Genomic DNA, 23,309 nt, shown 5'->3' with positions numbered 1-23,309 from the left:
AAAAAAACAACAAAAAAGCTAAAAATAAAAAAAAACTTTCCCCCAGTTCTTATACACAGAACAAAAATATAAACAGCTGCATTTGTTGCAAGTAAAAAAAAAAAAACGAGTACCTCTATAGCAGTAAGTTGAACAACTGGTCGGATACCTTGAGGCACCATGAAAAGATTTGGTGCTCTTTGAGAAGGAAGAATTGGAAGATTGGAACCACTCTGCAAAAACACACACAAGAAGAGTGCTTACTCTTTGTACCTTAAATGAAATACTTCACAAGAACTAAATTAATACTTCAAATAATGACTACCTATAAAAGATGATATAAGATAAACAACACAGGTTGCCTACGCGTAGGCGCCACGCGTAGACACTCCATACTCGCCAACGCTTAGTCATCACACGCGTCTGAACAATAAAACAATTTCTTGCCTTGTCCCTTAAAATAAGTTCTGCGGCAAAAAGAATGTCTCCACTGCTTTTGCCTTTATTTGTTACTGGATACCAGAGCAGTTTTGGTGTGATGTCTTCTTCCGGAATTAACTTCACTATGGGGGAACAAACACTTCTTCCAAGGAATTCATCTTTACCCTGTAAACAAAAATGAAAATCTTAGCTATTAATTTTACTGTCAAATAAGAATCAGAGAATAAATAATGCTAAACCAAGAATCAATGTAAAAAACTGTCACATACCACTTGGTCACTGTCGAACAGTTCGATAACAACATTAGGTGGATTTTGGGCAACTGTCTGTGGGTCCCCATAGATCTCAATTTCATTAAATATGAGAGTTTGATCCCATGTAGGATTTAGAGTTGAATGAATGATCTCAGTTGTTTTGCTTTGATGGAGGAAAGAAACATGTGCATACGGATCTGAAATAGTATGCAAAGATTGAAAAACCTCACAAAACCATAAGGCACACATGCGCAATTTTTATCAAACACAGTACATTTTCTTCTCTTCTGTCATTACCATTTTTATAAGCTGTTCTATATGAAAAAAAACAAACTAAAACACCATACCTGTCATTTACATTTAATAGAGCAAATTTCTCTTGATTGCTAAATAGCTTCCTTTATATAACTCTTTAATAACATAGTAATAAATGAAAATGTTTGAAATATCTTGAAAATCACAAACTAAACTTGAAATCTAAAATAGAACATTGGCTATACTACACTCCTCTTAAGTATGATCTGTAGAAGATTTTCTCGTTATCTCCATTGATACATAACTGTATGGAACCATAAATAATACACAGAGTTCATTCTAACTCGCGTGTGCCAAATAAGTTTTTACAGGCTATATTACTCAGATGAAGTTTTCATTTCAAACATCTTATTCATAACAACCTCTTCCTGTGAAAGAGCTGTATGATTAAAGCTGCCCTCTGTTTGGCAAGTCTTTAAATCATCAAGAGTTCTGTGGAAGTTATGATGATGGTCACTAACATTTCCTTTAGCTATCGCAATTTGTACAGACTTGAGGCTTTTTAAAGGTTTCAACAGCTTCTAGTACCTGATCAGAACTGTACAGACTTTGGGTAACTACAAACTAGTTTCAGAGTTAAATAAAATGTAGATGTTTTGGTTCATGCGTGCCTGCATCTGAGGTATTCCTCTTGAATTCTACACACATAAATTAGAAGTATTTATTATTGTCTCTTAATATTGTTTTTAAATGCTACATATTGAAGACAAAATAGGCAGCTGTAAAAAAAAAAAAAAAAAAAAAAAAAAAAGCCCAACAACCTCCTCTCAAGAAACTGCACTAAAATATCTTTAGTGGTATATCTTCTTTAACAATATAAGGTGTGCAATGCACTTAACTAAAAAGGGGAGAAAAGAATACCAATGAATGACAATTCTGATAAAAATGCATTCTAAGCTATCCATTTCATCTTTCTTTGACTGAATTTACATAAATTAAGTGTAAAGTCATTCTTATCAAATCCAATTTCAATTTACTCTCTGATTTGCCAGTGGAATTTTAATTGTAGTTACCAACAATTAAATACTTAATAACCTGAACATTGAATTAGTCTGACTACAAAGATGCTAACTAGACACAGCACAGGTGGAATACATAAGAGCTGGAAATAACCATGCAGAATTTATTCTTGTAAAAACAAACCAAATCTGTACCTCTCACTAAAACTCAGTGTAGCTTTCTAAAAGTTAATATGTCAGAAATTAATTAATATCAAATATTGAACACTGACAGGAAGTTGCAGACGTAACAGCCATCCAGCTTTCCTCATCCCCACTTTTATGCAAGCTATCTGCAAGACAGCTTATGAGCTGCATATATGCTTTGGTTAAGAGAAACTAAAGCATAGAGAAATAATTGGTCATAGGGAAGTGACCTGACCTGACCAATTCCCATTCCCCACTGAGAATTCCACTGACAGCAGAAAGTGCTGCTTATTCAGAGCACTTATTTTTTGGCTGTACTAACAAAATCTGGATCATACATAATGAAGCTGAGACTTCCTTCCTGGCGTAGTTTCAGTAACTGGGGCCTATACACAGAACTTATAGATTTAAGATACTTCATAGGTAATTCAAATTACTAGTTCATTGTAAATCTACTTTTCTACACCATGAGTTGGATTTTTCCATACCTGAAAAGCTGTCTTTGTCTAAAGCCATGAGGTTTCTTGCCTGGTATACATAACAGCGAAGGTGGTAAGTATACACCCCTGTATCACATGGAAAAAAAAAAAAAAAAAAAAAAAGAGTTCAAATGCATTCCACAGACACATTCCTAAAATGAAGTTATTTTCAGTCTATACAGATGCTTAAAACATTTTCTTGAGAAAAGTACAAGCAGTGTATTAACTTTTCTGCATGCTAGCACTGTTGCAGTAGCACCTGCAAAAATTTGTTCCAACACAAGAACTACTTAACTTAAAGCAGAAATGAAAATAAAAAAGAATGCTAACGCTATTTGGGCTTTTTTAGTGCATCATGTTCTAAAAATCCTTCTACTCAATAACTCTTGTTTGAAACAGTGTGATAATCTAGGTCTTCCAAACAGAATCAGTAACCGGGTATTCCTAAACTTAAATTATTCACTATAGAAATTGCAAAGACCTAGGAGTGACCTTTCAACTACCTCTACATAATAATTCCAATTGCATCCTCATCTCCTTGGCTAAAATATTTTTAAAAACCCCACAAAATGAATCTGTGAAAACATGATGGAATAGCTGAAAAGTAGGATGTGATGGAGACCCTGACCCAGGGCAACATATGGCTAAGTTACTACACATTTTCTTTGAAGATGTCAGCTCTATCACTTCCAGACCTTGTTAAAAAAAAAAAAAAAAAGAGCCACTCATATCCACAATGAGTTGAAACCTCTGAACTCTGGCAGGAAAAGGAGCTATTTTCCTCCTATTGTGGTCATTACTTGAAAGAAACAGCAAGATTACTTCCTCAGCTTCTGAAAGATTTGGGCACTTATTCCCAGAAGGGAGATAGAGTTCTGTAAGTTCCAAATAAAGGCAAATTTTCCAAAGATCTTCAAAAAGGATGCTGAGTCTTAGGAGTGGCATTGAATTGGGCTCTATTCCTTTTAACGCTGGTGACTCCCACCTCAGCGTTCCCACTTTTGTGAGTCCCACTGCGGTAACTCCAAGGCGTTTTAATTCAGTGCAGGCTGGCAGTTACAGATCTGTTCACTCTGCCAACTCACCTACATGATCTTACTGCTTATACTGGGTCAGGCATTTGTCTGACCTAGCAGTGAGTTGGTTAAGTGAACCAAACCAGCAGAAAATTAACTGTACATACATAATATCTGCTGGTTTAGCTTCCTGCATGCTTATGGATGTACCTTAATGTTAAAAATGTGTCTTTTAATAAAGCCTAGAACTCTGCTTTTGTAATAAATAGCTTGGGAATTTTGTCTGTTTTACAAATGTCTGAGAGATATCAAACAAAATGAGACACTTTATCTATATTAAATTACTCCATTCCTTTTTTTAATATTAGAATATAAGCTAATATGAACTGTAGACTATAATATTGAAATGACCAACTGTATTTTTTACTTAGCAGGATAAATAGGCTTCAGTCAAGAATCAGATGGATAATTATTGCAGGAGGTTTATAAGACTAGATGTAAAACACAAAGAATTACAATTCTGTTTGATACCAAAGAGACATAATTTCTAAGAAAGGAATTGTTAGGAACCTACTGTCAAAGTAGCAGGAAACAAGTGGTGTATTGGCACCAAACACCGTTGTAGCTGACTCCTTGGTTTTGTCTGAACCCTTCCCTTCTCCATCATCGGTACTAGTGTCTGCTCCCTAGAGTTTTGTGAAGAAAAAACATCACTGCATGCTTACAAATGCAGAAACAATCTGATAATAGTGTACAGTATACAGGAATATACAGGTTTCAGCCTCATTTCCAGGACAAGGTATAACTTACTTTCCTAAGTAAATGTACAGTAAAAGATGTTTAGTCATACAAAGTTCATGTCATGTTGCCATTGAAGCTGTGCAGAAATCAATCCAGTCATTTCATCTCATTGCCAGAATGTCTTACTGCTGGAGATACATTAGCTACCTCAGCTCTTAGTGCAGGAGAGCTCTTCTGCACTGCCCTGTTGTAGCAATAGTGCAGGAGGAGCAGTCAAATGAGAAACAAAGTTTTCAACTCTGTGGCACCAAACTAAGTGGTGAATCATGGAATCACGGATTGATATTAGGTGCAAAAAAAAAAAAAAGGGGGGGGGGGAGGGGAACAAAGGAAAAAAAGAAAACTCATTAATGCTATACTCTGAATCATTGGCTTAGAAAAACAAAGTAGCCACATAAGACTGTGCTTTACTATTACAGGCTCTAATTTTTTATCTTGATAAAGCTTATCTTGAATTATCTTGATAATTAAATTTGGATAAACTGTGACCTACAATATTCTGACTTTTCAGATACTTCACCATTGTTTTTTCCTTGTGCTTGGTTATTTATATTTGCAAATATTAATCAGGGGTAGCTATTTCAGTTTCTTTTGCTTCTCGTACTGACGTTAACACATCTGAATTATGTGCATTAAAATCTTAAGTCATCTTTTTACTTTACTTAAAGAAGGCTTATCTAGTAATTTGCCTTTTGATCTAGATGTCATTATACAACAATAATTTGAAGAATCAACAAGCGTGTTATTTAAGAACTTAAGTACTTACTTCAATGGTCCCCTTCAGACTTAACAGTATAAACTGTATTAGTTCCTCAGTTACACAACAATTTAATGATTCAGAGACTAAAAATTAATAGATTGACCTAAGGACTTTTTTTGATACTGCGTCCCTTACCAAAGCACCTTCAAGTTTGAAGATAGCTGCAGCCCCATGTGTCTCTGAGGGAGCCATTTTTCGTCTCCATCGTCTTCGACGGAAAGTGTCAGAACTGCGTTGTTTCCAGTGAAATTTCCAACCAATCAAGGAAGCATATTCCCATCCTTCTTGATCTTCATATGATGACATTCCCTAGGAGATGTAAATCTCTGTTATCCACAATACTGTATAAATGTAATGAAAAACATCTGCAATTGCTTTGGCAGGCACTGCTGCAATGTGTAAGAAACACAGTCTGTAATTGCATCTCTCTTCTGCTTACCCTTCCTGTTGTTACTGCCTGAGCTGAATCCCTCCTACGCTTTCGCACCAGTCTTCGTCGTCGGTGTGTATGATACATTTTCTCTGCAGCAACCCATGACTTTGGTTTAGTGTCTGGAGGAATAGTAATTCCATATTCCCATCCTAAAAGAAAATTGAATAGTTGGTATATTTCTAGAAACACATGCAATACACGAATAAGAACAACATGATAATTTCTTCTTTTATTGTGACTACAAAGAATGAAGATTTAGTCACATGAAATTATTTGATATGTCCTATGAAGACAGGATGACAGAGCTGAAGTTGTCCCACCTAGAGAAGGCTGCAGAGAGACTTTATAGTGACCTTCCATTACTTGAAGGGGAGCTATCAGGGAATGAAGTGATAGGATAAGGGGTAATGATTTTCAACTAAAAGGAGGTAGGCTTATATTGACATTAGGAAGAAATTCATTACTATGAAGGTGGTGAGACACGGGAAGAGGTTACTGTATTTTAGGTCTACATGTTAGAATTCAGTTGCCAGGCAACTAGGACCTGTACTTAGATTTAACTCCTAATAAAATGTTACTGCAGAATCCTAGCAGAGGTTCCAGTTTAGACACTTATAAGTACTCTACAATAAATAAGATCTCTTTTTTTTCCTGTTGAAATAGCTATTTACTTAACTTATTTTTAAAGCAATAACTCTTTGAGAATTTTTAGCTGTTTTAGAACAAATTAAAATTCATGACCACTTAGCAAATCTCTGGACTTCAGAGTCTTCTACAGCCTTCCCTTTTGCTTTTATTACTTATTTGCTTTCCAAACTATTAAATGCCCTGTAAATACTTTGCTATGAAGGACTGACTGCTTTTTCCTACTGCCGTAGAATCTAATTTATTGGATTATGTCGTTGTTTTCATCACAAGTTCCAAGATGGTAGTAGTATTCATTTTGTATAAGTAAAAAGCATGTTAGAGTTGTAGCAACTCCAGGAAAAAACACTGGCTCTACTTGGTTAGGATTTTCCTGATTTGTACTACATCTAACTTGAAAACATTGTGTTTAGTTACACTTCTCACAGAAAGACTCTGAAGTCAACTTCATTTCAGAACTGGCTAATTACTAATTTGTTTCATAGTGTTTACATTCTGATCAGTATTGCACGACACACCTCCTGCACAAACTCAATGCAATCGTTTTGCTTTCAACAGTATAGGAATTCTTCACACCCTTGTGTCATCTGTGACTAGGACAAACAGGTTCCTTCCTTTGCTCGATTCCTAGACCTCCTGATTCACCTCTTAGCTTTCAGAGAACCACAGAGCAGTTCAGGTTGGAAGGGACCTTTAGTACCATCTCGTTCCAACCTCCTGCTATAGGTAGGGACACCTCCCTCTAGAACAGGTTGCTAAAAGCCCCATCCAGCCTAGCCTTGAACACCTCCAGGGTGATGGCATTCACAACCTCTCTGGGCAACTTGTTCCAATGCTTCACCAGCCTCACCGTAAATAATTTCTTCCTTATAGCTAGTCTAAATCTACTCTATTTCAATTTAAAGCCATTTCCCCTTGTCCTTCCACTACCTGCCCTTACAGAAAGTCCCTCCCCGGCTTTTCTGTAGGCCCCCTTCAGGTACTGGAAGGCTGCTACAAGGCGCCCCCTGAGCCTTCTTTCCATCCTTGCAGAGGAGGTGCTCTAGCCCGCTGATAATCTTCGCGGCCCTCCTCTAGTCCCAGTCCAACAGCTCGATGTCTTCCTTGTATGGGGCTCACAAGAGCAGAGATTCTGCTTCCATCTGCTGCTCAAGCTTCTCTTGATGCAGCCCAGGATATAGTTGGCCTTCTGGGCTGCAGGTGCACATTGCCAGCTCACGTTGAGCTTTTTGAGCTTTGCTTGGTGACTCTTTCCCTGGCTGAAGGCTAAAATACCAGATAGACCCAACCCTGGCCTTGTCACATACTCTATGGTAGAATTTTAGATGCCTGATGTCTCAGCCTAAGCTTCCATCTTCCTTAAAACAACAATTGACACTACTGATCCACATCTTAAAGGCCAAATCCTAACCATTGAACTTCACTAACACTGGATGTAGGAAAAAAGTTTTGGAAATGTATTTCAAACAAGGACAGGTTCTGTTTCTAAACACACTGTTCATACAACCAACTTTATAACGTGGAACCTCTCGTTGTAGCAGATTATTTTTCACATGACACCTTTTATTTTCCTAATTTTTTAAAGCTTTTGGCTCAAAAATACCTCCTGCAAGTGCACTCAAGACCAACATACAGCTTCTTGAATTCTATGATTTGTTCTCTGGTATAGACTTACAGATACATTTATTAGATAGAATAAAACCAGTAAATCTTACCATGCTCATCCACTGCTCGATTTAAGTCTGATTTCCAAGCATCATCTTCCCACATCCATCCAGCAGGACACGTGAACTCACGTGGTGGTGGAGCTTTTTCTCCATTCTTTTATATAGGGAAAACACGGCAGTTCCATGCATTAGTAGGTAAAATACACTGTAGCAAACCTTAGAACTCTCTCTTAAGCTTCCATCTTTTTACAGTGAAAAGTACTGATTTATACATCTCACCACATCCGTGAAACTGTCTTCAGCAGCTTTCCATTCTCCTCCAGGATAACGGCTCTCATTCTCATACACTTCATCAGTAAACTCGGTATGACCAGCATCAGCTTCAGTCAACAAACTGCAAATCCAAAGCAAGCACAGTATTAAGCCAAAATTACTTAAGTAGGCCACAGAGAATATATAGAAACAATATACATGCTCTAGTTCTGGATCATCCTTCTTTGTGAAGTTCAATTTACAACACAGCTCTCATGTATGAGAACTTTATTTTCTTAGAACATCTTCCTAACACTGCAGCAACTCCTATAGAAGTAGAAATAAGTGTAACATTACTCATGAATGACTAGCAGGAATTGTTTCAACTGCCATTATTATTCAGCTGCTTTGAGAACTTCTATTGGAAAAAGAAAATGCATCATTTAAACACAGAGAAAAACAGACCACATGATAGCTGTGTGCATTTCTAACTTTAATATAACTAGCTATGCACTAAGATTTGGTAATGTTGTTAATTTTATCCCTGTTCTATTGTTTACCAAATGAATAATCATTTGATAAGTTTCTAACTTGAAAGCAAAATAAATAAAAGAACATTAAATAAGAGAAAATAGCCTCGATTTCCATTTGTTATTGTTAGTCAGAAAGCACCAAAATATGTTCTTAAGTGCCATCTGCTGGTCAAATGGAGCCACAAAGACTATTTTCCAATAAAATCTGGTAAGCAAATGTACATTTTAACTGGAGATTTCTTTCCTATTATCTGAGAAAGCATCTCTGTGTTATTGCTTTTCTTCATCTCAGACTATTCCTTGAAGTAATATGGAAATAAATCCATCCATTTATACCTACAAACTCGCATGACTTCAAAATGGATCAATAGCACATATTTTTCTGCACGGTGATTCTATAGGAACAGTCCTATCTCTTACCACAAGAGCAAAATAATTAAAAATTGAGTGAACCTTTCATTTAAAAAACAAACAAACAAAAACAACAAAAAACAACACACCATAAAACACACACATGCAAAAACCACACATTTTTATTTTGATGCTGGTTTTTGTTTTTTGAACAGCTCATTTATCCAGTCCCACTTTAAGTGTGATAATGCAAATGGCTGAACTGGGACAACTCAGGTATTGACAGACTCTGATAGAGCAAGACTGAACCTGGTGGAACTGGGGAAGGATGGAGACCTCATGAACTGGACCTGTCAAGGTAGGAAGAACCATACGGCAGCACAGCCCTAGCCTCTGAAAATAACCCCTGCCTTGAGTCACTCTGACAAATAACCTGTGACAGTTGTTTAATGAAGGTCACAGACCTTCTCAACATTTCGCAAAATAAACAAAAAATAATAATCCAGTATATGTGAACAACAAAAGGCAATAGTATTTTCAGAGTTATTAAAAAGCTTTGACTATTGGCTGGCTATTGCTGCCTTAAAGTTCACAATCAGTGAAAAAAAACAGAGGGGATATTTTCCTCCACACTCGGAAGTTAATTCCTTTATTCCTGCTTGCATAAAATTAAAAGTATCTCACCTTCTTTCAGGATCAACCATCCATTCTCCTTCCCACTCCCAGCCTTTTGGGGGTAGAAAATACTCTCTCTTCAGTTTGATTTTTCCTGTGACATCAGAAAACTTGTGGCGACCAACAAGTCCTGAGGTACCCCACTTTCCAAAAAGAAGAGCCTGATTTTCATACTGTTTGAGAAGAAAGAATAAAACAGTACTTTAGGAACAAAGAAATGATTTCAGGAGGGAAAAAAAAATAAAAAGGTTTATTTAATAGTTATAATTGAAGCATTCTACTACTATTTTAAAACTACTAAAAACTACTATTTTAAACTAAATATCTCCTTCCCATGTTGCCTTACACTACCATCATTAATTTCTCTTTCTCCTGTGCTGTCTTGTAAATGTAAACAATGATTCTGCTGCTAAATGACACTATATTCTACAATCAAATTCCCACCAAGTTAAAGGTTTGTTAAATAAAATACCTTTACATTATTTGAACAAGAGTTTCTTCCATTACCTAAATGCACAATTCTCACATTCTTTTCCATTTCAAATCTCCTATTTATTCTCTCTTATTTTGTAACATGTAAAACTGAAAATAATTAGTCTTATGGAAGCTAATGGGGAAACAATTCTGATGTCAGCACAGCTTATACACTCTATTTCCCTTTCTGCTAATGGGATTATCCTACTTTATGATGTTCTGTTCTTATTGTATAAAATTGTTGGATTGCTGTATGAAGAGCAATAGATATTCCATATCCTCATAAACCCCTGCACTAAACAAATAATGGCTTTGAAAAATCCACTGACTATTTTAAGGCACTTAATATAGCACTACATTTAGTATTTTAGGCATAGGTGCAATGATGACACAAGCCTCTGTAAAAATGCCGTTTCCTCAACTGTTATAGTGGATTACATGCAGCATAAGGCATGCAAATTAGGCAAAGATGCTTACAGCTTATCATTATCACAGAGAATCTCTTATATATGCTGTGGGACTACTAGAAGTATTTTTCTTTCAATTTTTTTTTCCTTTTACCATTCACATGTTACAATATAGTCCTTTGTCAGTGAAATCTACTGGTTTTGGCCAGTTTTTCCTGTAGCAGTTAATTTTTGGCAATTTTTCCGCTCCTACAAAAGAACTATTATGAGGCAAAACCGCTTGTATCCATGCATCATTTTAAAAGAACTGAAGAATCAATTAGAATATATAATAGTATGCCAAAACATTATGTTCTAGAACTCAATCTTAATTACAATGATAAATATCTAAAACAAGTGTCTTTAAATCACTGGAATTATCCAGATTTTCACCTGATTAACCAGTTCAGATTCTGTTCTGCTGAAGTTCATCTGGTAGGCACAATGGACTTGATTATTAATTGCCTTTAATGTGGTCTACTTGTTTCAGCACTTTTTTCAGTGTAATAAACACTACTCTCCCTTTCTGCCAGGCATGCAAAACAATTTCAGAGGAGCTCAAATTGCATAGAATTCCTAAGGTGCATATCCAAGTTTAATGCAAGAAAGCGATGATGGACATACCATTTCTGCAAAAACACTGAACGTTCCCTCGGCAAAGCTATTGAACTTCTTTTCAACTGCACTGAGCCCAAGCCAAATGTTAACTCGCAACTCCACAGGCATTTTGACGTCTTTCGTCTTGTCCTGTGGGTACTGACACACACACACACACGCACACACACACACGCACACAAACAAGGTTATTCTTTGTTGTGTTATACAGGTGTTTTAACTTTGAGTACAATCTAAACAATAACACAGTTAAATGAGAAATAATAAATGATTTATCTCTTCTAGCATGGCATTTCCTCAGAAGGAGCTAATAAACTAGTTCAGGAAGGAGACATTCTTTAAATGGTACCTGCCCTGGGCATGTAAAAAACAAACAAAGAAAACATTTGTATAATCCCTGTTCCTGTATATCCTCTTTCAAGTTTAATCCAGTAATGGGTTCTTAATTATGACAATAACTTAAAGTTCACGTGGACGTTAGTGTTTCTTGTCAGGAGAGTCATGCACATGTAAGGAAGCATCACAGTTTAGGGATCTAAAGTTTAAGGATTTTGAGAAAAAAAAAATACCTTTAAGAAGATTGTTTGTGTCTTTCCACAGTATTTACCAGATGATTCGGGGCTTGTGGTGGAATACAGCACTTGGTGTGCAGGAACACGAGCATAAGCCAGTCTTTTCTCCCCTCGGATCATCCATATGATTACATCAGGCATACTGTTTTGTGGCTGCGGATTATTTGCAGGGTAAAGAAAGTTAAAGTTGGTAATTAATAGAAGGTTAAACAAATCTAATGCTTAGATAACAGAAACATAAATTGATCCAATGCTTAGGCAACAGCAACATAAGTCTAGTATTGTAAAAGGATTTATCAGTTAAGAATCAATAATAAGCTTGAATTTATGTTAAATAGATGAAATTGATTTATCTTACAAGCAATGCAGTATATAGTGGTGAAACAATCATTAAAAATACCATAAAGATTGTTGGAAAACAATGTTTTGTTAAAAAGATTTTGGTTCTACATCTTTTGCAATTTTATCTAGAAATGCACTGTATCCCAATTCATTTACAGTACAGTGACAGATCCCAGTTGCTATAACTTTGGATTGACATGGTGCATATTGAAATGCTTGCAATGCTTGCATGTTAAGAGTAAATCCTCATAAGACTTAGCAGAAGACAAAAACAGCCTCCCACTTTCGGCCCCCCCTTTTTTTTTTCCAGCTTTGTCCATACTTCTGTACGCTGGCTGCAAGTCTTCCAAATTAAGTGATGTTTTTTAAAAATTTTCAAAGTAGAAGTGACAAAGAGAAAACAGACACTTCTACAATGTCATGAAAACCAATTGTGAAAGAGCATAACTCAGATGAAAACTCAAGACACTGTTGAATGTTCTGAAAAACTCTGTAAGAAGTTAATTACTACAGCTTATGACCTGAAGAAGTACTACATACACCCTGCAGTCCCTGAACCTGCAGAGTGACTTGCAGATCTGGAAGAAAATAAAGGAAAAAACACAGCCACTTTGAAGAGGTAAAAAGCCTGCTGTAATTCTACAAGGTTATACTCCAACATACATTCTCAGTGAAATTGAATAACAAGTTAGAATAATATATTTAAGTAAATCCTAATTGCAGAGAGGCACGTTTACATTTATGGCATCTAAAACTACTCTTCTAACTAGATCAGATATTGCTTGATCAGCAGTGAACATTATACCAGTTTGGGTTAGACAGCTACGTTTAAACTAACTGAATCACTGACATTGTGTGGTACTAACCTCTTCACTCAGTTGCATTAATTTATCCAACCAATCCTCAATTTCTGTCAAAGTGGTTTTCACATCGGTAGCTTCATTCCTCATCCTTCTTGCTGCTTCTCCAATCTGTTTGAGAGACCTTAGGCGCAGCTTTTCTATTTGAGTGTCAAGGACTGTAATATTAGATTTGCCTTCTATGAGGGGAAATGGTTTACTGAAAAGTAGAATTATTATCATGGTTAACAACCTAAGTGAATTTTATTTAGCCATACACTAAATGAGTACATGCATACAGTGGCAAAAGACTGAGTGCTACCAATTTCTGTAGCTGAAAACTACCAGAATAGTCCTACAGCATCCGTTTCTGCAGACATTTCCAGCTGACCAAGTGTTTACAGTAAGTTGGAGAAATAACGTGCTTACATAAGATGCACCAATATGGAATAGGTTGAGGGATGTGTTATCATGTAATTGCTGCTTACCAAATCAAGCAAAATCTATTCCCTAAAATATGCAGATCAGAAAAGTATTGTCTTTTAATGTACGCCTCAAAGATAAAATTGGCACCTCCAGACCAAGATTAGGTTTCCTTCCTTCACTGAAACCATACATTCTCAGAAATTCAATACACAAATACAGCTTGTGTCTATGACTATGAGAGCTATCTAACTCTCTGGCAACAATGCATGGAAAAATCTCTAAAAGAAATCTATAACAAAACTTTTGTGACACCAGAGGGCAGGGTAACTATTTAATGGAAGTAAGCAATATTATAGCAGTGCAATAAAGCCAAGGAAAGAAGTGGATTTTCTGAGGTGTTGGTTTGAAGAAAAAGGTAACTTTTCAAATATCCACGATCCTTCAGTAGAGTTCACTAGAAGTTCTTTAATGTGATACTTAAAAAGAAAATTCCAGAACACTGCAAAGTTTGGAAAGACTGACCCTTCTCTGACCTAGTTTTAATAAGCCATGCATTTCTAAGGACTTTGACTCTGCAAAACCTTACCACTACTGCACCAATTGCTATAGTTAGTTCTACTAATCTGAATGCAAATGCTGCCTGTCCAGGCTACACGTACTTACGCTTGGTTCAAATGTACCATACCCAAACTTTCAGAAAGTCATCACATTTTAAGTTTAAGTGGTGCACTGAAAACTCTCTCAAACTCCTATTCAGTAAAACTTTATCATGGCAAAAAAAAGATTGTTCTATGAATTCAGCCCAGGGCATTTGCCTTTGACAAAGTTTCTGTGAGTTTCCTGAAAATAAACTTCAGAGGGCACTGTATCCTATAAAGAACAGGAAACTAATGTGGTTGGTATGTCTAGGTGCTACTGTTATTTAATAAAACAAGTTTGAATAGCAGTGCAGATGTGTCAGATGACCGATTGTTATCAATACAAATCTTAAAGTTTCTATGCTCTCCAGATGGCTCCATGTGACAATAGCTTGCCCTTCACATTTTGCATTCCTAAAGCATGTCAGTTCTTTCTCTGCTCTCTTCTGTCCAGTAGGAGGTTTAGATTTTGAGATAAGTTATCTACCATACAATTATTTGCTAATGTAAAGTGATCTTCACCCTATTTGCTTTTTCCTCTGTTCACTTCTGCTTTTGTTCTATAGCTTGATGAATTAGTTCTTCTATAATTGCATATTTTCTGTTATTTACTCTAACAACTAATAATTATTCTATCATTTTCCATCTCCCTTCCTCATCTACTTCTGTTAATGCCTCTTTCTCATACAATTCTCTCTTCACCATTTAGAATTTGTTTTCCTTCTAAACCTTAACTGATGACTCCCATTGCCTTTTCTGACCACATTACACATACGTTGACTAAAGGATCACTCAAAAATCTTATCTCTACAGCCCTTAAGCTCCAAACAGCTTAAAAAAGCTTTAAGATAAAGTGGTAGAAAGACAGAAAGATCAGAAATTCACAATTCCACATTTGCAAAACAGTTCTGCTTTAGATTCCTCCCCTCCTCCCCCTCCCACCCCAAGAGATGCTGCTTTATTACCATCATTGACCAAGATAAAGGAGAATAATAAACCTAGATGGATGACTTCACTGGCAATATCTGTGATGTTTTAGTACTTTCAGAAACTTTTGGAATTCCAGTTTTCAAGTCAGTTCATATGGGGAATGAGTTTTATAGTCTTTAGAATTTGTTCTCTGACTCAGTAAAGGCAACAAAGAAGATTAAAAGCAAGCCTAGAATGATAAGGCAAGAGATAAAAAAGGTTCTTTTACCTTACATCATCTGTAAGTTCGTCAATCAGCTTCAGCCACATCTCAGCTAATCTGTTTTCAGAAATTTTAGCCTGCATTCCTGATTTTAAGTTGGTTAAGTTGGATTGCTGAGGAATTTAAAAGAAAAGGATTTGCTCTTAGAAATTTGAATTGCAGTATTATAGTCAATATAACTTTCAAGACTTTATTTTCATCTTATTTTAAAGCCCAAATAAAAAAAATAAAGACTAAGATATTCAAACTTGATTCCAATGTAACATGACTTTTCATATGTTCTTTCACATTATATTTATTACTACTTCACATTGCACCTAACTTCAGAGCAAATACAGTACTACAAACTCAACACTCCCAAATGAAGAGGACCCTTCCATCCTGTAGGAATTCCCTGCAGATTCAAGCAGCATTGGGCCATACCAGAATACACATCTATGATTATCAGTGCCATTTTTCACACTGTTCTACATTTAACTTTGAACAGGAAAGGAGAACAAAAATTATGTTCCATAATTTGCTCAAAATGACACTTTTCATTACACATCCAAGAAAAGAGACAGACCAACAAAAAAGAAAGCTCTTAAGTAACTTACCAGTCTTTCAACCATGTTCAGGATTACATTCACAGGGTCTAATCTATGACTTATGTCCTCCCAAAAAGAAGTCAGTGTTACCACTGGCTTTGTGTTTGCCCATGGCAGATAGTAATAATAATTACCTGGTGTGAAACATCTATACGTTAGATGTAGAACTCATGGCAGGGATACATACTGTACACTGTACAAGTTGTTCTATTCACTTCAGTTATGAACTATCATTTAGGAAGAACATGCAAGCTAGCCCAACTTATCAAAGGATTTATACTTTTCAGTGTCTGTAGCATCTGTTGGATAGTAAAGCTTGACTTCAAACTGTATCATAATCAAGTGGATTTTTTTTTCAATAAATAATCCATTAACATATTCATTGTTCTAACCAATTATTTGATAATGTAAAACATCGTGAGAATTAATGTGTTTCTCTGAAATAAAATATTCAAAGAATCATTTTCTCTGATCTTTTAAAAACAGAGAAAATAACTCCTGCTGTTTGCATTTAATAAACTAAATTTATAGCCAAAACATATTTTTCTGTGAAATTGGTTACCTGTTTTCTTTTAGGCTGCCTCACTTAAAAAAGTTTGTTACCTTTGAAAGCAGGATATTCTGATGGTGTTTTCCCTTCCTAATCCCTAGCTTTTAGATACCTGTAAAACACTGTGACTTCTTTTTCCTACTAGTTTTCCTAGTATATAGTCAGAGATCTAACTGCATTCTACAAAAAGTTCTTTAAAAGCCTCTGCAGGATTTTCAGTCTACTCTTCAGAGACCATGAAGAACCATGTGTTATTTTCTGTTCGTTTTCCAGTAATTTTTAGTGGAGTAAGGGCTGTCATTCCAAAGCTATAAATACCCTGCACCGTCAAAGGACAATTTCACATGATCTTATCTCAATACCAGCAGCACCCTTACCATCAAAAACAGCACGACTGTACTGAGTTGTCGATGCCAAAGGTTTACAGGTGGTATCAAACTTGTTGCCATAGTTACCAATGCTAACTTCAAACTGGATAGGCTCACCAGTGTCTTGCAGCATGGTAGCAGAATGAAACACAGCAGCCAGGCAAAACTTTCGTCTGCGCTGGTATTTCTACAACAAGAACATTTTTAGTTCTGTTTAAATATTTGTACGATATGAACCACAATTAAAAAAAAAAAAACAAAAACCAAAAAACAGCATTATTTGCTCAATGGAAACAATGATTTTAATATTTTTTGCTTGTTTCTGAGATGTACCAAAAAGACAAATGTGTGTCATAAGTTATTGTATTTGAGAGTATAAAAATGATATAATATCACAGAAAGGCTTATGTTGGAAGGGACTGTAAAGATTACTGCGCTCCAACCCCCTCTGTGGGCAGGGTTGCCTCCCAGGACCCCATCCAACCTGGCCTTGAACACCTCCCAGGATGGGACACATCTAAAGATTTTCTGGGCAACCTGTTCCAGTGCTTCACCACTCTCCAAGTAAAGAATTTCCACCTAACATCTGCCCTAAATCTCCCCTCCTTTAGTTTAAAGCCATTCCTCCTTTTTCTATCACTATTAGGTTGTGTATAAAGCTGGTCACCTTCCTGCTTATAAGCTCCCTTTAAGTACCAGAAGGCTGCACCCAAGGGCTCTCCGATGCCATCTCTTCTCCAAGCTAAACAAGCTCAGGTCCCTCAACATTTTTTTTCATGAAACAGGTACTCCAGCAGTTTGATAATCTTCATGGCCTTCCTCTGGACTCACTCCAACAGCTCTGCATCCTTCCTGTGCCCGGGGCCCCAGGCCTGAACACAGTACTCCAGATGGGGCCTCATAAAGGCAGAGTGGAAGGGGACAATCCTCTCCCCTCTCGCTGCTACCCCTTTTTTAATGCAGCCCCGTATACCCCTCAGGGCTGCAAGCACACGCTGTTGGTTCATGTCGAGCTTTTCACCTACCAGGACCCCTACGTCCTTCTCCTCAGGGCTGCTCTCAGTGAGTTCTTCTCCCAGTCTATACTTGTATCTGGGATTGTCTCAACTCAAGTGCAGTTAGGTTCGTGTGGGTCCACTTCTCAAGTCTGTCCAGGTCTCTCTGGACGTCATCCCTTCCTTCTATTGTATCAACTGTACTGTATCACTTAGCTTGGTGTCATCAGCAAACTTGCTGAGGGCACACCTGATTCCATCATTTATGTCACTGATAAAGATGTTAAAGAGCACTAGTCCCAAGATGTACACCTGGCGGATACCACTCGTGACCGTTCTCCACCTGGACATGGAGTCATTGGCCCCAACCCCCAGACTGAGACCATCCAACCAATTCATTATCCACTGGATAGTCCAGCCTTCAAATCCATATTTCTCCAATTTAGAGATAAGGATGTGCTGCAGGACTATGTTAAAGGCCTTGCACAAATACAGACTTCAAAGTGGCCTACTGATTTGTGGGCAGACAGGGACATCCCTTGGGTGCAGGAGCAAGGGCTGCAGTGAAGAGCCCTTTGCATTCACATCTGCTCCATGCACAACTTGTCCACTGAAGATAGTGCAGAGCTGCCCTTCTCTGTCCTACGCCCACCTCTGCCTTCAGCCTGGGAAAGATGCAGGCCTTGGATGCCTCTTCCCTTAATGGAAGAAATTTAAGTAACAGGATCCTCGAGAAGGATCCCAGCTCAGCCTCAATAGCAGGGTGGACATACACCTGGATCTGATATTTCTGTAGCTGCACTATAAATAAGCATCTCTTGATTCTAAGATTCAACTCAACAGTTTCAATTTTAGTACATTAGATCACTCTCCAGAAATAAGCAGGCAAGGCAAACTTCCATTACCAGCAGTGACAGTAAAATAAGAACTTACCTCAACAACAAGTATGTCATCATTAGGAATCATATCTAACTTTTTATTAACAGGTTTGCTTTCAAGCATTGTAGATAGTTCAACCAGAATTCTTCCTCTATAAGCAACTCCTTCTCCCTGTAACAGAATGACAGATTTAATCCAATTTTACATTTTTCTCCTGAAGTAACATTATCTTCCTTTGCCTGTACATGCTTATGGCGTCACTGAAGTGTTCTTAAAACTTTTGCAGAGGCATGCACGTACATATTTGAACAAAGGAAAACACAGAGGTAAGAAATACAAGTGCGTGAACAGATACAAATTATGAAAATCACTAAAAACCTCTGTTGCTCCTTCAAAAATATGATTTTTTTAAAATATAAGAAACTACCATCAGAAGGAAAAACCAAAGGGAGTATAACATGGAAAAAAGTAAAATCTGGAGTTAATAAATTGATTTCACTTAATTGGGTGTAACACTCTTATTAAAAACAATCAATAAAGAAACTGACCTTTCCAAAGTTTAATTCATCATATGGATCCGGGAATCCTGTGTATTCTCTTGGACTTCCATAGAAATTTAAGTAACAGGGCCCAAATGTTGGTAAAAAGCCAACTTCTGTTTCTCCAGTGTTGACTAATAAGCAAACATAGACATTATATCTGTGTTAGTTATCATGCAGAGACAGAAAAAAAATCACTACTTTTAAACCCAACAGAACAAATGTTAGATATTAGTTAGGTGTTAGTTTTTAGTAAATTAAGAACACTTTATTATCTGGGTATACAATATGAATTTAAAGTAACTCTTTGTTATTTGTTGACTGTTTGTTCCTAACCTTCTCTTTCATTGTACATACTTACTGTATACTACTTCATGTAGTAAAAAAATACAAAAAACAAATAACCTACAGAATAAACAGAACTTCTGCCCCACTCCAAATACTAGATTTTCATTAATGTGAATACACTCGTATGTTAATGGAAAGATACCTTTTCCACAAAGAAATGAAACACAGCATTTGCATTCATTTAAATGCAGAGGTCATCACTGCTCTAGCTGAACAGCCATAATAAAGATGCACACCATAACACAAAACTCTAGAATTCAGAAGAATTACTCTCACTGTTTTAATTGTGGTGTAACTTTTCTGTGATTGTACTTCATGGTAAAGCAAAGACTAATGCAGACTCTAATAATAACTGCTATCAATTACAATGACAGCAACCTCCAACTTACACACTCATTTCCTCACACAACTAGGAAAAATACTGCACAGTTACGAGTGAACATGAAAGATTTTTTTTTTTTTTAGCTTGCTTTATCCAAACTTTTGTCTTTGATCAAATGATCCCTGTGTAAAAAAAGATCAGAATCTGGTTCTAGACCTTGCAGCATAAATCACTCAGAATCGTCTGCAGTACAATGAAATATACATTTATCACAGGAAAATATGGTTGAGGTAAGAAAGTGGAAAATAAAAGGTTGTGCCTTCTGTGACTTTGCCACCGTGACTAATGAGTGACACAAATGAATAAAAATTAATGTAATGTCTTGACATAATTTCCTGTCAATGCAAAGTAAGTTAAAATCTCAAAATGTAAAATAAAGATTTCCAGTATCTTATGTCTGGATTCGCTAACCCTCCACCCTCTTCCTTGTTGCTGTGTTTTTCTTTTATACAACATTTAGAAGGCTGATGATCACGTACTACAGAAAGCAATTCCAAAAAGCTATTTTAGCCTTCAACTCAGTATTGCTTTTTTAAGAAAGAAAAACAGTAAACAAAGTATTTGGGTGCAGGAATGTGTTTGTTACCTTTCAACTGCACCCTAACTATATTCATTTTTCATTACATATTTATATGAAGCCTTTCAAAATGGTCAGAAAGAGCTATCTCTCCAGGTTGCCAAAGAATCAGATTTCATTTTTCAAACTGTACGCGTGCCTAAGGATAAGCAAAGCATGCACTAATTATTTTTGCAGTTATTTACTACCGTAAGGCTAAGCAGCTGCAAACATAGTTTTGACCTCATAAGTAAGTTAAAAATTGCAATCCATTGTTAGAGCACATCATAATTGAAGCGACTGCATACTGAACTCTACAACACAGCATGAAGCATCAGCCAACCAGAAACATTTTCAAACCAGTTCCAGTGCCAAAACTGTTTTATACAGTTAGCAGTGTTCGATAGTCTGTAATTATAATGGTGAAGTCTTTGAGAGAACTTTTAAAATATGTATATGTATTTAAGATGATGGGTTTTCTTAGGCAATGCTTCTGAGTTTGGGCAATGGAGTAAAATCAGTAACAGACCAAGATATAAACCTTCATATGATGAAGAATCAGTTCCGGAAGATGAAAATTCTATATTATAAAAAGAGAAGATGTTGAAGATGTTACAAGACAGGAGACAATAGCATTAAAAAAACAAAACAAACAAACAAAAAAAACCAACAAAACAACAAAAAAAACACCAATCTGCTTTAAAAATATAGTTAAGGGCCTGAGAAAAAAAACCAGAAGTTCACAGGCTAGAATTTCGCTTCCTGATTATAATACAAAGGTATTACTTTTCTTATATGAATTCCAAAGGAAAAAGAGCTTCTCAGTGATTTGGTGGTGAATAGAGTTAAATCCAGCTGGCGAGCAGTCATGAATGGTGTTCCCCAGGGTTCGGTGCTGGGGCCTGTCCTCTTCACCATCTTTACTGATAACCTGGATGAGGGCATTGAGTGCACCCTCAGTAAGTTTGCAGATGACACCAAGTTGGCTGGAAGTGCCGATCTGCCTGGGGGTAGCAAGCCCCTACAGAGAGATCTGGACAGGCTGAGGGTCCAACAGGGATGAGGTTCAAAAAGACCAAATGCCAGGTCCTGCACTTTGGCCACAGCAACCCCAGGCAACGCTATGGGTTTGGGGCAGAGTGGCTGGAAGACTGTGTAGAGGAAATGGACCTGGGGGTATTGATTGATGCTAGACTGAACATGAGGCAGTAGTGTGCCCAGGTGGCCAAGAAGGCCAACAGCATCCTGGCTTGCATAAAAACAGTGTTGTCAGCAGGAACAGGGAAGTAATTGTCCCCCTGTACTCAGCACTAGTGAGACCGCACCTCAAGTACTGCGTCCACTTTTGAGCCCCTCACTGCAAGAAAGACATCAAGGCCCTGGAGCGTGTCCAGAGGAGGGCAGCAAGGCTGGTGAGGGGTCTGGAGAACAGGCCTTATGAGGAGCAGCTGAAGGCACTGGGATTGTACAGTCTAGAGAAGAAGAGGCTCAGGGGAGACCTTATTGCTCTCTCTAGATCTACCTGAAGGGAGGTTATAGTGAGCTGGGGGATGGGCTCTTCTCTTGTGTAACTACTGATAGGACTAGAGGGAATGGCTTCAAGCTGCGCCAGGGGAGGTTCAGGCTGGATGTTAGGAAATACTGCTTTTCTGAAAGAGTGGCCAGGTGCTAGAATGGGCTGCCCAGGGGGTGGTGGAGTCACTGACCCTGGAGGTGTTCAAGGAACATTTGGACATTGTGTTGAGGGACATGGTTTAATGAGAAGTATTGGTGATAGGTGGACTGGATGATCCTGTGGCTTTTTTCCAAACTTAGGGATTCAATGGTTTAGAAACCAGAACAGGCTTCAATCCTGGCACTGAGCTCCCGGGAACATAATCTGAGATTTTACACAGAAATGGTTTATTCTGGTGTCGGTACCTGAGTAGAAAGAGAAACCAAGTAACACGTTTTCAGTTACCCAGCACCTAAGTGACACACTCCAGGCTTGTAAGTGAGCTCTGACTCAGCAGCAGTTCAAGTTACATACTTGTGTGGGTAGTACAAGTGATTATTCCAGAGCTGAAATTTCCCCAGCAGCCCAGCCCTTATGTCTTTGGTTTCTCATTGCCTTCCTAACCTTTGCTTTTGGCTCTGGTTGCATGTGGGATATATAAAAGTAAAGTCGTACTTTCAAAAGCAGTACTTTTAAGGGGACCGGATACTAAGCTTGATGTTATGTGACTGGCAATACAATTCCATCTGATATTTCAGTATCTGCTCAAGTCAGGGTTGGAGCCACGCATTTTGATTATAAACTCCTGACATAGTTACTTGCTCAAGGACAAACTGGGCTGCTTTCTGACAATAAATACACATCGTATAGGTTTTGTAAACACCAGAGAAAGAGAAATAAAAATCAGTAATTTAGATTCTTATTGTGGAAATGGTTTTGAGTCAGTGTCCTACAAGTTAATGAACAATATATTATTAAGTGTCAAGCATGTTTAACCATGAGCTTTAAAATTAGCTATGGACACCAAATATGTCACACTGTGTTCATGAAAAAGACAAAACATTTTTTCAGGCAAAATAACACAGAATCATTGTCACAGAGCTGGCTCAACTGTATGAAAACCTCTTGGGGAAAGATGAGATTATAGATATAGATGACAAAGATATTTTTTGTAAGACATTCGCAGTATTATATTAGAACAGAAAGATAACAAACTGCTTATTTAGTGTTCTCCAAAATCTCTGCACAAAACTACTTATCATACCATTACGAAGAGTTTTATTACAAATATATTGTCTAATGGTGACAGTGAGCTGGAAC

At 37.2% G+C, this 23,309-nt stretch overlaps 1 protein-coding gene and 1 long non-coding RNA gene across 15 annotated transcripts in view; one reads left to right on the top strand and one right to left on the bottom strand.

Annotated features, from left to right (window-relative positions):
- LOC112532682 overlaps positions 1-16,010 on the top strand; it is a 69,941-nt gene extending 53,931 nt beyond the window's left edge. Inside the window, exons 7-9 of the long non-coding RNA XR_005861020.2 lie at positions 9,287-9,429; positions 9,766-12,024; positions 12,506-16,010. This is a non-coding gene — a long non-coding RNA (uncharacterized LOC112532682). The remainder of the gene's footprint in view (positions 1-9,286; positions 9,430-9,765; positions 12,025-12,505) is intronic.
- The window catches only part of MYOF (myoferlin), a 92,796-nt gene that overhangs the window by 14,528 nt on the left and 54,959 nt on the right, over positions 1-23,309 (bottom strand). For 10 of the 14 annotated variants that reach the window (XR_005861016.1, XM_040703097.2, XM_040703088.1 and 7 more), the window contains 19 exons: positions 21,036-21,074; positions 19,218-19,342; positions 18,724-18,840; positions 16,805-16,982; positions 15,887-16,011; positions 15,297-15,403; positions 13,062-13,254; positions 11,851-12,006; positions 11,291-11,422; positions 9,756-9,919; positions 8,215-8,329; positions 7,984-8,089; positions 5,630-5,772; positions 5,326-5,499; positions 4,204-4,315; positions 2,623-2,700; positions 690-871; positions 427-585; positions 114-212 (listed from right to left, as the gene is read on the bottom strand). Coding sequence is in view for 13 of the 14 variants with exons in the window: in XM_040703097.2 (XP_040559031.1) it covers positions 114-212; positions 427-585; positions 690-871; positions 2,623-2,700; positions 4,204-4,315; positions 5,326-5,499; positions 5,630-5,772; positions 7,984-8,089; positions 8,215-8,329; positions 9,756-9,919; positions 11,291-11,422; positions 11,851-12,006; positions 13,062-13,254; positions 15,297-15,403; positions 15,887-16,011; positions 16,805-16,982; positions 18,724-18,840; positions 19,218-19,342; positions 21,036-21,074 (2,504 nt within the window). In the remaining variant the exon portion in view is untranslated. The remainder of the gene's footprint in view (positions 1-113; positions 213-426; positions 586-689; positions 872-2,622; positions 2,701-4,203; positions 4,316-5,325; positions 5,500-5,629; positions 5,773-7,983; positions 8,090-8,214; positions 8,330-9,755; positions 9,920-11,290; positions 11,423-11,850; positions 12,007-13,061; positions 13,255-15,296; positions 15,404-15,886; positions 16,012-16,804; positions 16,983-18,723; positions 18,841-19,217; positions 19,343-21,035; positions 21,075-23,309) is intronic. The other 4 variants (XM_040703090.1, XM_040703094.1, XM_040703098.2 and 1 more) reach the window with 1 other exon arrangement.

The sequence above is a fragment of the Gallus gallus genome, chromosome 6 (assembly GCF_016699485.2).
Source record: "Gallus gallus isolate bGalGal1 chromosome 6, bGalGal1.mat.broiler.GRCg7b, whole genome shotgun sequence".
NCBI classification, from domain to species: domain Eukaryota; kingdom Metazoa; phylum Chordata; class Aves; order Galliformes; family Phasianidae; genus Gallus; species Gallus gallus.
This window is presented reverse-complemented; position numbering and strand designations above follow the sequence as displayed.